Source organism: Barbus barbus, assembly GCF_936440315.1.
Source record: "Barbus barbus genome assembly, chromosome: 48".
NCBI lineage: Eukaryota > Metazoa > Chordata > Actinopteri > Cypriniformes > Cyprinidae > Barbus > Barbus barbus.
This window is the reverse complement of record NC_136726.1, coordinates 13,835,967-13,852,003: the sequence shown is the minus strand read 5'-3', so window position 1 is coordinate 13,852,003 and position 16,037 is coordinate 13,835,967. Positions and strand designations below refer to the sequence as shown.

The window sequence follows — 16,037 nt, the reverse complement described above, 5'->3', positions numbered from 1 at the left end:
AGCATTTTTGCAGTCTATAATTTAGAATGCCTGGAATTTTGAGTTTTAATACATTAATAAATCAACGTGCGTGCACTCTGTGTGTGATTTGATGATATAGCCTATACTTGATAATGTCAGATCGTACATCATTACAACAACACTTACCCTATTATTGCAGAAGATATAACGTTACTGTATATCGCACACTCCAGACTCGACTGGGGAGTTGTTTAAAGATGTGATTGGGTCAGCCCAATGTCAATTAAGAAAATAACCAATGGGCTGCTGATTAAATGTCTCATGGGCCGGTCTGTCTGGGGAGAGAAAAATCCTAAACCGACTTTTTTTGACAAATACATTAAACAGCCGCAAAGACCACAGCGCCGTCAACTATTTAGGCAGAAAAAACTATAGGCTGCTAAGAGTTTTATGGGCCGATCAGACAAACATGGTATGAGAAGATGTATAGGCCCGGCCCAAAAAGTACGTCCCAGCGGGAAAATGCCCGGTCTGCCAGATGGCCAGTCCGCCCCTGGTTACAGACCTGATCTAGATCATCATCTTGGATGTATTCAACATTAAATGTAAAAACATGTAGGTCTGTGGACCAACTTTTCAGATGTCGAATCTGATATTGGATTGGATAATTGGTTGTTACGGTGATAAAATATTGTAAGTGGTGGCGCATTTACTTGTGAACAGGAATTGATAGCTGCTGAGGAAGGTGATAGTGTCTTCATTTGCAAGTCAATGGTTGGTCCCTCAGCCTCCGGCAAACACGAGTTTATTTTAGTTCTCGATGGTGGTGAAGCTCACTGTTTACCAGTGAGACGCATGCGGTGTTAACCCTGAGATTGCTGCAGAACAATGCTTGATTTATATAGTGTTATAGTTGTCATAGGACATATTTGATGTTATACAAAGTGATTAAACCTTGTTACATGGTGAAAATGTTATGTGGGCAATATTTTACCTTATTATTGACCATAGGCCTCTCTTTGTTTTCCTTCCGTTTCCAGACTGCGAGAAGAGTGCGAGTGAGCTGGTGGAGGAGCAGAGCCTGCTGGTGGAGATCATGAAGGTGGTGGAGAAAAGAGACACACTGGTGAGTCTGCTGGAGGAGCAACGGCTGAAGGAGAAAGCCGAGGACAGAGATCTGGAGAGCATGATCCTCTCCAGAGGCTATCAGTTCCACTGGACCTGAACTTCTCACACTGGACGAAGAGCTGCTGTAGTGACCTGCAAGAAGAACTACTTTAGACTGAGAGAGCCTTATTTGAAGATCAGCTTCTAGATCTTGAACAAACGCTTGTTTAATCAAACCCAACTGAATGCTGCCTTGTGTGTTCTTGAAAAGAAATAAACCAAAAACCAAACACGTGCCTCTTTATTACCTGAAAATTATGAATGCTAGGTTTCAAAACACGTTGCACAGCCACAGAGGTGAGAGGACTGACTGCAAATGTTATTCACACTGGTGCAATGGTATTTCTATACTTAAAGCTATTTTTCTTGGACTTGTTTGATTTATCTTCCTGTTTTGTTAACTCTTATTGAATGTTTGTTCCATTCTTCAGTAAATATTTAAATAGCAGCCAAAGTTTAATGGCAGTGATAAAGTGTGTCTGTTGAGTATTTGCTTGTCTCTTAATCTAGCAATGAACATATCTTACGTGACCTTAAATTTCCACTATTTCTAAAGTAAAACCAAATACCATTGTTTACAAGGAGCTCTGGTTTTATTTTTGTCTGTCTGTTGCCTTGTAATTTATTTAATAAATGTAAAAACGAGTGGACTCTATCTCCAGAAAAATTTAAGATCAAATATGAATGTTTAATTTCTATAAATGTACATATTACTAACAATGAAAATCTTTTCAGAATATTGTTATAAACGGTTTAGTATTTGATAAGCTTCTGTATATTATAAAATAATATGAATAAAAATACAGTATATTATAAAAATATGAAATTGATTTTTTATTTACGTATAATTGTAAAATATTTTTTTATTATGTCTAAGTATACATAATACGAGGAAAAAAAATTAAATAGTTTCTATGCATTAAGATATAAAATATTAACATTTGAAAAAAATATAAGAATATTACAATTTTATTATGTAAAATATTATAAAAAGCTATTTTAAGCAAATCGGTCGAAGTCCGTCATTTTTATTTCATTTGATTGTACGCATTGTTTTACATATCTCACCGCAGTATTAATAAAATTGGCTTTATTGTATGATATTTACAGCTCACTACGAATAACTTTCTGAACAGTTTCCCTTTGGAAAAGAGGGTGGGATCAAAGGATAAGGGAAGCTCGTTTTAGAAGGCTGGGCAAATAGCTGGAATTCCGTTTCCGTTCCTGTTCCTGGGATTTTAATCACTTCCTCAGCTGGGGAAATCGTATATTATTTACACTTTTCTGACCTTGATTGTTTGTTTGAACCGATGGCGTCTTCCCCGCAGAAATCTCCGTCCTCTCCAAAGTCTCCAACTCCAAAGTCTCCGTCCTCCAGAAAGAAAGATGACTCATTTCTGGGGAAACTTGGTGGGACTCTGGCCAGGAGAAAAAAGGCGAAAGAAGGTAGCGATTGAGTTTAAAACGCTTTATTTTGCACGTTCTAAATATGAAACAAAGTAACGTTAGTCATGACAGTTTTGATCTGAAGTCCTCGAGTTAATACACAACTTCAGAAGTATGAATAATTCCCTCCTCCAACTGTATGGGCGCAGGAATACGTTTATTAACACTTGTCAGCATCTCTATTCCTCGCATACACTTTAAAACCCGAAAAAGAAAAGATATCAGGTGTTTTTAAAGTAGCGAAAAATGTGATATTTACATTCCAAAGTTTGTAACGCTTTCTCGCTGACGAATCGTTCTTTGGAGTCGGATCTTTTTAATAAATCACTTTATAAAAGTGGTCTGAGCGATTCGTTCACGAATCAAACTGAATCGATTATTGCGTTTCTCCAACTCAGTTGAATCGACTCACTGAATCGAGAACAGTCTCTTTTGAACATGTCCAGCTCGTAGTGCTTATTTGAGACGAAAATAAAATAAGAAATATTGTAAATAAATGTACAGTAAAAAAAAAAAAAAAATACATGGGATTTTCCTCATTAAAGGGATGGTTGACCCTAAATTAAAATTCTGTCATTATTTACTCACCCTGAAGTTGTTCCAATCCTGAGTTTCTTCTGTTGAGCACAAAAGATACTTTGAAGAAAGTTTGTAACCACTAACCAGTTGATGGTAGCCATTGACTGGCTCTGCTTAACTCGACTGTAACTTACTCAATGATGCATTGACGTCCAAAACGTGTCACAAGTTCACAACCATTCAGTTAAGATTTTACCATTAGTTAAGAGATTTTTTTGTGTGCTCCATTTTGACAAGTAGCACTTCAAAGTATGCACCCCGCAGTCATGATTATACAAATCTTTCAAAGTATTCAGCCACACCTAAAAATGTCTGAGTCATCAAATCATGCTGACAAAAACCTCTAGACTACAGTCTTGAGAAACACTAATCAGCCGTTTATAGACCTAAAATCACACGTTGGCACATTATAAAGTGTTCTTCAGCTAACACCCAGCTTTGGCAGTGTTCTTCTAACCATGTAAGGTATTCTTTCTGGATGAGGTTAAAGATTGTACAGGAATGAGAGTCTTCTCAGCCTTAAATCAAGAACAGCTGCGGCTCCAGGCTACAATACCCAATAATCCCGACAAGTTCTAGTGATCCGCATCCTTAACAAATAAAAATATATTAGTCTTGTTGTTGTTGTCTTATCCAGGGTAAGTAAATTAGGTATTGTGCCTCTGCCCATTACATTGGAGTGTTTCTTCTGGGTTTGCACGATTCCCAGAGTGCACTTCTGCAATGATTGCGTGGCATCCATCAGCACTCGCAAGGCTGAATTAGAGGAAAAAGCTGCTGAGCCTTCTGATACTCTGACTGTCTATTTCTCCGTCTCCTATTCACCCACACAGGACAAAAACTGTGGTCTGGATGGGTAATTGATGTATGATTTAATTTGATGAGGAATATTTTGTGGCTTGTACCCAGGAAGCAGTGCATTTTATGTTTATTACTTTCGTTCCACAATTGGAAATATGAATTAAAAGGGTGCAGGAAGACTACCGCAACTTTATTAACATTATTATTTAATCAACCTTCATGTCATTCCAAACCTATTTAGTGTATTTTTTTCCCAGTGAATTAAAAAAACAAAAATAATAATGTAGCTTTTTATTTATGTAGCTCTTTCCAAGCAGAATCTTCTGGTGGAGATTTAGGTAACTTAAATTAAACATCCACCCAGTCATGTTAACCTTACCGCTCACCCTAGTACAAGATGCATGAGGTCTTTGTCGTGCCGTTGGATTGTATGCGCCCCCACGTCAGTGAGAAGAAGCAGTGGGAGAGCAGCTGTGCGTGAGGTCGAGAGGGTGTTGATTAATAGGATATTGTCCTCCATGGGAGGCCTCTGGAATCCAGCACAGGATGTTCGCATCCACATAATCAGCGCTGTAGACGGCGATGCATGCTGGGCTGTTTCTCTGAGGATGTTGAGAATGTTGATGCCTTCCAAGTTCTCCTCAAGTCTAATAAATGTATGCATTTTTACAATTTGAACTGTGATGCTTGGTTGTTGTGGGTGGTTTGCCAGGGTGTTGCTATGTGGTTGCTAAGGTGTTTTTGTGGTGGTTGCTTACCAAGCCAAGCGGGGAAAAAAAAAAAATTAAAGCCATCCTGATGTCTCTGATACTCTGGTGGCTAAATATTGTTCATAGCACAAACAATACTATTTAATTACTTAATATTTCATTTAATATTCAACATTTCTAAATAAAATGTTATATATTTTAATGTGTTTTTAGTGTACAGTAATATCCACTTTTACTCTAAATGATGTCAGGTTACAGAAGTAAAATGGCTTGTAAATGGTTTTTCATATGGACTTTTAAGTTTGGGAAGTTAAATGATCCTTAACTATCCATAGTAAAAGAGATGCTTCTCCACAGCACTCATTATAATCTAACAAGGCAAATGAACATATTGCCAACCACTTGTATAACCGCAATATGAAGTGAAAGACTTTACTCAATTTCTCTTGTTTCTTTTTTTTATTTTTATTCAGAAATAATTTGTCATCTCTCACCCAATGTGTCCTGTATCCCATAGTATCTGAGCTGCAGGAGGAGGGGATGAATGCCATTAATCTCCCCCTGAGTCCCACACCTTTTGAGCTTCATCCTGAGGACATCATGCTAGGTAGGTGAACCCGTAGCCTCATTATTCAATTGATGCTCGCTCAGGTTAATAATATGCCCTTACACCTTCCTTCTTCCTGTCTCTTTCTCTTCCTCACAGAGGAAAATGAAGTCCGCACCATGGTGGACCCCAACTCAAAAAATGACCAAAAACTCCAGGAACTCATGAAGGTTTGTGTTTAAAACAAAAATGTAAATTCTGTCGTTATATATTCACCATGATTATGCCCAAATTAGGTGCTCATCGACTGGATCAACGATGTTCTGGTTGGAGAAAGGATCATCGTGAAGGACCTGGCTGAAGATCTCTATGATGGGCAGGTTCTCCAGAAGCTCTTTGGTAAAGCATCTCTGTTTATTTTACAATAATACCACTTTGTATTGGTTATATTTGACTAAATATCCAGAAACTCCTCAAGATCTTCTCCGATCTCCATCTTCTCTATTCTAATTTGGCCTTGTGTTTCCATCCCGTAGAAAAGCTTGAAGGTGAGAAGCTGAATGTTGCAGAGGTGACTCAGTCTGAGATTGCCCAGAAACAAAAGCTGCAGACGGTTCTGGAGAGGATCAATGACGCTCTGAAGGTCTCCACCAGGAGCATCAAGTGGAACATCGACTGTAGGTCCCTAGAGCTCCAGCATGAGTCATTCAAAAGCTCCTAAATAAGACTGTTAAACATGGACCTGTATTGGGCAGTGAGTCTTAAAGTGTCTACTTAGACATGCTATGGTGAACAAAATGGCAAAGTAATATCTGTTTAAAACGCTATTGATGGGTGTTTCTCATAGCTTAGATCTTCAAAGGCTTGTAAAACACTCAAGGTGATGTAACAGTGTCTTTTAGTGGATTTCAATCGCTCCACTTATGTGGAAGAAACACTAAAGATATTGCAGGTCTTTTTATTGTGTTTTATGGGGCAGAGAGATTTATGCGCTATTGATTTTCGTATTAAATGGAGGCGAACATCAATCCTGTGTCCTTAAGTAACAATTCACTGAGCTGAAGCTACATCTCAGCTTGTCTCGTGCCATTACTGGTTTTAATTCATGTAATTCATTCAATTTTTCTTCTTTTTTTAAATTTTTTTTATTTAAAACCTTTTACTAGCGGTTCATGCTAAGAGCATTGTGGCCATCCTTCACCTGTTGGTGGCGCTGTCACAGCACTTCAGAGCCCCCATTCGCCTCCCTGACCATGTGTCCATTCAGGTGGTTGTGGTCCAGGTACGTACCGCTGTTTTAGACTGAGATGTTCTGTAAATTAAAATCTTTGTTGTTATGCTGCTTGAAGTCGATAACATCAGGCAAGTTATGTTTGCATTTAAAACTCTCTGATAAACTTGTCCGAAAAATTCTCTCATAAATCTCCACAAAATCACACAGAAAGGTTCAATTGTTATTTTTTTGTCAAAGTATGTCTTTGAAGAAAAGAAAACAAGTCTGAATAGGAAATGCAGATGAAAGCTAATACGCTTTGGTAACTGATGCTAGCTAACCGATTGATGGCATCTGTATTTTGTCTTTTGTTTTAATTTCGTTTGCTGTATTTCTGCTTAACTTTGCTATTGAATCAATAATAATGGTAATTATTAATATTTTCTTGTTTTGTATTGATTTTGAACCAAATGTGGAAGGTCCTCAGTTAGCTTCAGTAACTGATGCTAGCTCAATGAAGCCGATTTTCTCATTTTTCTTGCTTTCAGTATTTCCCTGCTTTCTTTCAATATTGAATCAAATACTCATGATTATAGCCAACATTTACTAGCTTTCTTTTGATATTGAATCAAATATGGATGCTTATAGTTAGTTAGCTTCTATTTATAAAGCTAATTAGCTCAAGTAACTGATGGTGATGTTTAATTTTTATGTTCTCATTGAAAGAAAGACAGTATAGAAAGCAAAACAATGTTGAATGAAATACAGATATTTATAGTCCTCAGAGTTGATATAGTCAAGGAAAAATTGAAAATATTAGGTCATTTTAATTTTCATCCCGGGTAAAATATTCAAACTTAGTTACACATTTTGTATTACATTTTAATTAGTTACAATTTTTTAATTATACATTTATATATCTATTATTAAACATTCATGTAGGAGAATGGATTTGAACGTTGTCTCAGACTTCGTCATCTTGTATTTCTCCTGTTGTGCCTGACTAGAGGAACTGTTTTCCCACAACAGATATTTTGATAGGACCAACAATAGCAGTTATTTGTCTTCTGGAGATTTCTGGCTTCTGTTCATATTTAATCTGTTCCTTTTTTCTTTCCCTTAGAAACGAGAGGGCATTCTTCAATCCCGTCAGGTTATGGAGAAGATCACTGGCAACACAGAGTATGTCAACGCTGCAACCCTTATTTCCAAATGTTACCTCCATATGTTAATAAATGTGTCAATATCAGGGTTTAATAATCTTTTGCGCCTTTTGTAATGATTCCTTTCATATGTTTCAATCATTATGCGGAAGATCGCTGATTACAAGATGGCGTTTGGATTAGCTTTGGTGCAGCTTTGTCACCCTTTGTGTGGACACACACACACACACACACATATGTGCACAGCTGACTGTATAGTGGTCCAGCAGGCACCTGGCAGCTGGGGAGATAAGTGTGTGTTTGTGGAATACTTCCTGAGGCTGTTATCACACACACAGTAGCTGCTGCTGCCCAGGCTGATGGCTGACAGGAGTGATTAGAGGGTGAGGAGGAGGGGGCCTCATGGGAAGGAAGCCCTGTCCAGGGCTGTCCCAGACTTGCCCGATCAATTTGATCACCCTTCCACACACCCAAATGGCCACTGCCTTTTCTGCCTGGCTTTCGGTGACCGTAGAATTAAGAGAGATAAATTACCCCCCATGTTGTACAGGCGATAAATGAAATGCCTAGCTTGCATTAATGAAATTATTGCTGATAAATGACTGATTATTAAAATTCAACACAATAAAACAAACAAACAAAATTTTTTTTTAATTATTTAAGCATTACAACATTATTATGTACAGTATATTCCTATTCAGGATACAGGCTATTCATTTGTTAGATTTGCTAAATATTTAATTTCACGGTTATTAAATTTAGTGTTTTTATAGATTAATTTAGCCTTACATGATGGGAGACAATTAAATATTAGATGACAACTGTTATATTGATGTTATGTCATGATCTTCTGGCCATATGCTTATAGCGCGTGTGTGTGTGAGAGAGAGATAGTACTAGGTTCAGGCATAATTCAATGTTTCAATCATTATTTGATGTTTTTTTATGTTCACAGGGCATTATCTGGCAGGCATGGTAAGTGTTATTAAATTATTATTTCCTTTTCCATTCCAATATTCCAGCACACTACTGTTTGGGGTTAGTAGGTTTTTGAAAAAAATATTTTATTCAACAATGTTGCATTAAATCAAAAGTGAGAGTAAGACATTTATAATTTTACATAAGATTTCTATTTCCAATTAAAGCTTTTATTTTGAACTTTCTATTTATCAAAGAAAATGTCAACTTTTCCCCAATAAACAGCAAGTATTAAACTGTTTTTACTTTAATAATAAGAAATATTACTTGAGCATCATATTAGAATGAGTTCTGAAGAATCATGTGACACTGATGGCTCCTAAAAATAGAGCTTTGAATAAAAGAAATAAAAAACAAATGACACTTTATATTAAAGTTAGAAAACAGTTATTTTAGATAATGAGTTTTGACTGTCTTTGACAAAGTAAATGCAGGCTTGGTGAGTATAACAGACTTTTTTTTTCAAAAACATTTAAAAATCTTACTAACCCCAAAATTTTGAATGCCAGTGTTTACTTTTTTTTATAATTGTGATTCTCATGAATGGATGTATTCTTATATTCAGAGCGTGATGCGTTTGACACCTTGTTTGATCATGCTCCTGACAAGCTGAATGTGGTGAAGAAGGTATGAAAGAGCCAAAATATTATCCGAATTGTCGTTTTTAAACCAGCCTGACAACATATGCATCTCTTTTCTGCAGACTCTAATCACCTTCGTCAACAAACACCTGAATAAACTGAACTTGGAAGTAGCTGAACTGGACACACAGGTAACACATGGGTCAGCACAATAATATTGTGATTGTGGTAAACGAAAAGTTTACCACAATCACAGGAGAATTGTGGTAAATTTGTTTGTGGTAAAGAATTGTGGTAAAATTGTGGTAAACCATTAATAAAATGGTAGCAGCAGCAATGTGAAAGAAGACCAAGAAATTATGATTGTTATTTTAATCATAATACAGACTTGTTTGACTCTGACTGTGCACACTTTTACATGTACTTACAATGGGAACTGAAGCTTTTAATCTTCAAAATTAACACAAAGACACCATGAAAATAGAATTTAAAGTAGCTCTTTCAGCGTGTTCTCTACATTTCAAGTTTTCTGAACCCATACGATAGCTTTGTTTGCAAATATGTGACCCTGGTCCACAAAAAAAGGGAAGTCGTGGCCTAATGGTTAGAGAGTTGGACTCGTAATCCAAAGGTTGCGGGTTCGAGTCTCGGGCCGGCAGGGATTGTAGGTGGGGGGAGTGAATGTCCAGCGCTCTCTCCACCCTCAATACCATGACTGAGGTCCCCTTGAGCAAGGCACCGAACCCCCAACTGCTCCCCGGGTGCCGCAGCATGGCTGCCCGCTGCTCCGGGTGTGTGTTCACGGTGTGTGTGTGTGTTCACTGTTGTGTGTGTGCACGATGGATGGGTTAAATGCAGAGCACGAATTCCGAGTACGGGTCACCATACTTGGCAGTATTTCACTTCACTTCAAAACCGGTCATAAGTAGCACGGGTTTATTTGTAGCAATAGCCAATACATTGTATGGGTCAAAATTATCGATTTTTCTTTTATGCCAAAAATCATTAAGATATTAAGTAAAGATCATGTTCCATGATGATATTTTGTATAAAAATGTATAAAAACTTAATTTTTGATTAGTAATATGCGTTGCTTTTTAGTAATATGCGTGGCGATTTTTCTCAATATTTAGATTTTTTTTTTGCACCCTCAGATTCCAGATTTTCAAATAGTTGTATCTCAGCCAAATAGTGTCCTATCCTAACAAATAATTCATAAATATAAAGCTTATTTATTCAGCTTTCAGACGATGTATAAATCTCAGTTTATAAAAATTGACCCTTATGACTGGTCACATTTAAAGTCGATATTCTTCGCCTTATATGTCGACTGTTTACGAATGCCAAATATTCCATATTAATACATTTTCAGTGCCGCGTTAAGCCTTTGCGGGGCCCTGGGTCTAATGCAGCCCCGTAAACCCCCCACCCCCCTTCCGTTACACGCCAATCACAAAAATAAAAATGGGATCAAATTACCCTGTGCACTCGTGAAATAAAAACAAACACAATGCGCACGTCATTATCCCATAGGAGGCAAAAAATGTATGTACATAATAACCTAAATATCACTCACCACTAAAAGCTTCCTGCTCTTCTTACAGGCTAATGCGCTAAAAGTTATCTATTTTAAAAATGTATAATTTTGTTTCTCTATTTAACAACATGAACTTACAATAGTGAAAGACATCTTCCCTCAGGTATTTGTATTTATTAAGCACCGACAAACACAATAGCAGTTGACCATAGTGCTGTACAAATAAAATAAAAACCAGTATAAAGAATAACATCAGTAAACTCAAAAGATCATTTTATATAGTTAAAGTTTAAAAAGCCAAGGTAAGAAAATAAGATTTCAATTTAGTTTTAAACTTGTAGACAGAATTTGAAGCTTTCACAGATTAAGGAAGGTTATTCCGTAACCTCGGTCCAACTATTGCAAATAGTAAAAGTTAGATGGTATGTTTCTAGCTGGATGTTGTGCTTATGATCAATAATCACATCACGAAATAATCAAGAAAAATAATAATTTATTTGTTATTTGTATGGTCTAGGTGATCATACTGCGTATGCCTGCACATACGGGACAACTGATGCCTTAAATACGGGACGATTCCGTATTGAACGGAACGGTTGGCAACCCCATATAAAATGCAAAAGAGAATTGACTCAGGGGGACCCCCTAGTGTTCGGGGCCCTGGGCTGCAGCCCATGCTGCCCATTAGGAAAACGCAGCCCTGGATATAATAATCAAATAAGAAGATCCTAAATGATTTCCTGTTAATATAAAACTCTATTATAATGTAAACATACACAATATAAGTAAATAAAATATAAATTCTAATTTATAAGTATCTTATGCTTACCAAGGCTGCACAAATACAGTAATACAGTAAATACAAATAAATTTGATCACAAATACAGTAATAGTCATTTTGTAAAATAGTTACACTTTAAAATCAATATTTTCTATTTTAATGTATTTTAAACTGTAATTTATTCCTGTGATGCAAAGCTGAATTTTCAGCAGCTGATACGTCAGTCTTCAGTGTCACCTGACCCTTCAGAAATCATTCTAATATGCTGATTTGCTGCTTAAGAAGTGTTCAAAAAACAATTTTTGCCTAATATTTTTGTGAAAACTTGATACTTTTTTATTTGAAATAGAAATCTTGTCACTTTATGTCTTCAATTATTTGTTTTGGATAAATTTAATAAAATAGTTTATTATTGCTGAATAAAAGTAGTTTTAGTGTGTCAGAATTGTGTTATGTAAATTTGTATCTCTCGGTTTGGCATCTACGACAGGACTGTGTTGTTCTGACTGAAGTGTGTTTGTAGTTTGCAGACGGTGTGTATCTGGTCCTGCTGATGGGACTTCTGGAAGGATACTTTGTCCCCCTCTACAACTTCTTCCTGACGCCTGAGAATTTTGACCAAAAGGTAAATTAGCAGTGCGTCTGCGGTTAGCATGCTTCAGTATGAAAGCCACCCTGGTGTGCTGTTGAGTGTCATTGAGAGGGGGTGGTGTTGACAGTCAGCCCAGAGTACAGGCTGCTCACCTGGGTCACATCCAGCAGGCCCGGCCTCTGCCAAATGGGCATATCGCACCAGGATGCATCTGTAATCTGCCTCTGCGCAGGAAACGGATAAGTGGGGTGATGTGTAGCTTCCTTCTAATGTCCAGTGCTTGTGTGTGGATTTCAGAGATAACTGCTTTAGGTCCATCTACAGTCCAGTTTGGGGAAATCACTTTTTTTATTAAACGCATGCCTTTCTTTGTACTTCAAGGTGTCACAATATTCTTTTTTACTTGCAGGTCCATAACGTGTCTTTCTCCTTTGAGCTGATGCAAGACGGTGGCTTGGAGAAGCCTAAACCCAGGCCTGAGGGTAATTATGGCTTTGTTTGCTCCAAATCCTGTCATTGTAATTGTGTGCTTGACAGACCATTTTAAAAAGATTTGTCTTGTCAGGACTGTACTTGGGATACTTTCAGCTTGAAAGTACAGTTCTTAAATGTCACATACAAAAATTTCAGAGATAATTGAAAAATTTAAAAAAATTAAAGCCTTTTTGGGTTGGCTTGTTGTAAATGTAAGTTATATATTGAGTACACTGCTGTTCAAAAGTTTGGGATTAGTAAGGTTTTTTGTTTTAAAGAAGCTTCTTATGCTCATCAAGGCTGTATCTATTTAATCAAAAATAAAGAAAAAACTGTAATCTTGTGAAATATTGTTGCCATTTAAAATAACAGTTTTCTATTTTAATATACTTAAAAATATAATTTATTCCTGTGAAGCAAAGCTGAATTTTCAGCATCATTACTCCAGTCTCCAGGGTCATCACAGGTTCCAAAAATATCAAACAGCACAAGAGTTTCAACACTGATAAAAAATCTGCATATTAGAATGATTTCTGAAGGATCATGTGACACTGAGGACTGGAGTAATGGCTGATGAAAATTCAGTGTTGCGTCACAGAAATAAATTATATTTAGTAAATTAAAATAGGAAATCCATATTAGTAATTACAATAATATTTCACAATATTAGTTTTTTTCTGTATTTTTGATCAAATAAATACAGCCTTGATGAGCATAAGACACTCCGTTAAAAAACATTACAAATCTTACTGATCCCAAACTTTTGAGCAGCAGTATAAAAGAAAGTGTATCTTGTACATAATTGTCTGTTCTTAAATGGTCTTTTTATATTAAAATTACATTTTTATTAAACACTTTTTTTCTTTCCTTGAGTAGTTAGTTAGAACTTTTTCTTTGCTTAAGAATATATAGTTACTTATTTATTTTTAATTCAATACATTGTTCTATTGTCCTTACTTAACAATAGTTCGTTAGCTATTTTCCCTCCTTTTTGAATAATATTTAATTAGTATAATTAAATAATATGTAATATAATATAAAGTATTATAATCGAAGTAATATGTAATTAATAAATACCTTCTCTTGAGAGCTATTTCAACAAATCAGCAGTTCACAATATACAGTGTATACAGCATCCACAATATACACATGCAAAAACAGTCTTCCTGTAGCTGAAACAGAATAGCACGATGCTAGAACCGCTAAGGGTTTAATTTACAGGAAAAGCCAGAAATGATAAAATGTGTACCTTGAATGCAGTATAAGTTCCTTTGGATAGAAGAGTCTGTCAAATGCATAAATGTGAATAAATACTACACAAATACAGCTCTGTATACACTACTATATATCTATAGTGTTTCAAAGTATACTGTGTGTGCATTTGGTTGTGTTGCATTGAATGATTTTTAGGTTAAAAGTGCGTCTAGGGTTTTTTTGTGTGTGTATTTGTGTGTGTTGTTTGCATTGTCATTCAGAGTCCTTGAAGAGTCAGGTACATTATTTTAGCATTGCATGAATCCACGTCATGCTTTAAATCAATCTAAACAAGTACCGCAACTGAAGAAACTGTGCACTGTGTCTGTGTTTCAACTGCTCAAGAGTTCATCAGGCCAAAGCCGTTGTAACTATGAAAGCTATTGCAAAATGAATAATTCTTTTTGTCTTCTGTTTTGTTCCAGATATTGTGAATTGTGACCTAAAATCGACACTCCGAGTTCTTTACAACCTTTTCACCAGGTACAGACATGTGGAATGAGCAAAAACGGGAAATGTCTATGTGGACCGCTATTTCGAGTTTTAATGAGGCTGACAGACAAAACATGCTGTTAATTTTTTTTTGAGTATTGTACAATACCCTTATATGACTAATAATAGTGTCTTAAGTATTTTTTTCTTGTCATCTAGATGGATGTAAAAACACTAAAGGAAATAACACTATGCATATAAATGTTTTTGATAAGAGCATTCCATTCCTCAGATGAAGGCATATCTTCGCCTTTTACCTGTGGAAATGCAATTAGCAGTATAATCCGTTTGAAACATATTAATCCTGAAGTACCTAAACAGACGTATGAGAGAAAATACCCAGTTTGCAGCCTTGCACAACACATTATATCACATAAAACACTATATTATCTTGCTTCACAGTATCAGCTCTTTTACAAAGTCAAGCCCAGCAGCTGCGTTAGATTTAAGGCAGCTGTGTTTCCAAGTGGCTGTTTGACCAAATAATTAGTTTAGTTGTAATGTTGCTGTTTCACTGCATATCTGAAGGCTTAGTATTGATTTCTGTTCTAATGTTTTTATAATGTCTGCACTTGCATAGCTTATCGGAATCAACCAAAAATGTTTTTACTCGCATGCTGTTGTCACACAAATCTGGTGCAGTTTGTTGTTTTGAAGAACTCTGAAACCCAATAGAAATTAATTTATTTTCTTACATCATAAATCACGGTGACTTGGATCACTATTGGGGAAAAAAAATAGTATTTAAACTGAAAGATGAATTTAATTAGCAGTAGTGCAACTTTTATGTTTGAGGAAACTATAAAAAATACTACTTTTTTTATTATTTTTATACCTTTTTGATGCAATTTCATTGCAGTAGAGTCGTTTGTAAAATTCAATGTCCATGTTTTATCTCCACCTGAAAAATGTTACAAAATCTCCATTAAACGTGGATGATCATCTAGCTCACTGTGATTGTCAGATTTTATCTTTCCATTCTATTTCCTCCCTCTCTGCCGAGCCATAGGCTGCGTTCTTGAGTGCTGTACTTTAAGTCGTCTTGTCACTGATAGACTCCGTTCACTTCACTCACTGGAACAGATGCTTACAGCGTTCAAAATACCGCAGGGATGACCAGCAGACGTGGGCTCTCTTTGTCCTTACTTAAGTGGAAGGCTGTTTGGGGGTAATTTAGCTCCATTCAAACCCATCCGCATCCACATGGGGAACCGGTACTTGAAAAATCGCTTTAACATTCTTATTGGATTCTTTCAAAATGGCAGCAAAACAAAATGATTGTCTAATTTAGATCTCTTAAACAGTTTGGCTCCATACACTACAGTGCTTGAGCTTAGATGGTTTTGTTCTTTATAACCGCCAATAAATACCAAAAACATTCTGATATGGAACATCTTGAATTGAGTCACTCAGAACAAATACTGTTGGTTTAAACGGAAGAGAAATACTCTAAACTTGTATAGATTTTTTTTTTAAAGTTCTTAGAAAGAACTAGTTTCATTCCATTTTCCAGAAAATTACTTTTCCACCTGAAGCGCAGAAATTCTTGTACCTGGTTTGCCATAGAAGATGTCATATCTTTATGTATAATGGTACGATTTAGCATTTTGTAAAGATAATAAATGTGCCCAGCACAACTCACCACAACAGTTCTGTGATATTCTGATATGGGGGAAGTCGTGGCCTAATGGTTAGAGAGTCGGACTCGTAATCGAAAGGTTGTGGGTTCGAGTCCCCTGGCAGGGATTGTAGGTGGGGGGA

General features: G+C 36.3%; 2 protein-coding genes across 3 annotated transcripts in view; both read left to right on the top strand.

Moving 5' to 3' along the window:
* LOC306866980 (F-actin-monooxygenase mical2b-like) overlaps positions 1 to 1,790 on the top strand; it is a 55,123-nt gene extending 53,333 nt beyond the window's left edge. The window contains exon 36 of one of the 2 annotated variants that reach the window (XM_079412444.1): positions 1,002 to 1,790. In XM_079412444.1, coding sequence (XP_079268570.1) covers positions 1,002 to 1,186 — 185 coding nt within the window. In that variant the 3' untranslated portion in view covers positions 1,187 to 1,790. The remainder of the gene's footprint in view (positions 1 to 1,001) is intronic. The other variant, XM_079412445.1, reaches the window with a different exon arrangement.
* Positions 1,791 to 2,320: 530 nt separating this feature from the next.
* Positions 2,321 to 15,228, top strand: parvaa (parvin, alpha a). The gene is made up of 13 exons (XM_079412443.1): positions 2,321 to 2,574; positions 5,182 to 5,271; positions 5,371 to 5,441; positions 5,508 to 5,610; positions 5,748 to 5,888; positions 6,378 to 6,493; positions 7,548 to 7,606; positions 8,543 to 8,562; positions 9,131 to 9,192; positions 9,269 to 9,337; positions 11,988 to 12,089; positions 12,466 to 12,538; positions 14,210 to 15,228. Exons 1-13 carry the CDS (start codon positions 2,439 to 2,441, stop codon positions 14,284 to 14,286), a joined length of 1,119 nt encoding a protein of 372 aa, XP_079268569.1. The 5' UTR covers positions 2,321 to 2,438; the 3' UTR covers positions 14,287 to 15,228.
* Positions 15,229 to 16,037: the final 809 nt, after the last annotated feature.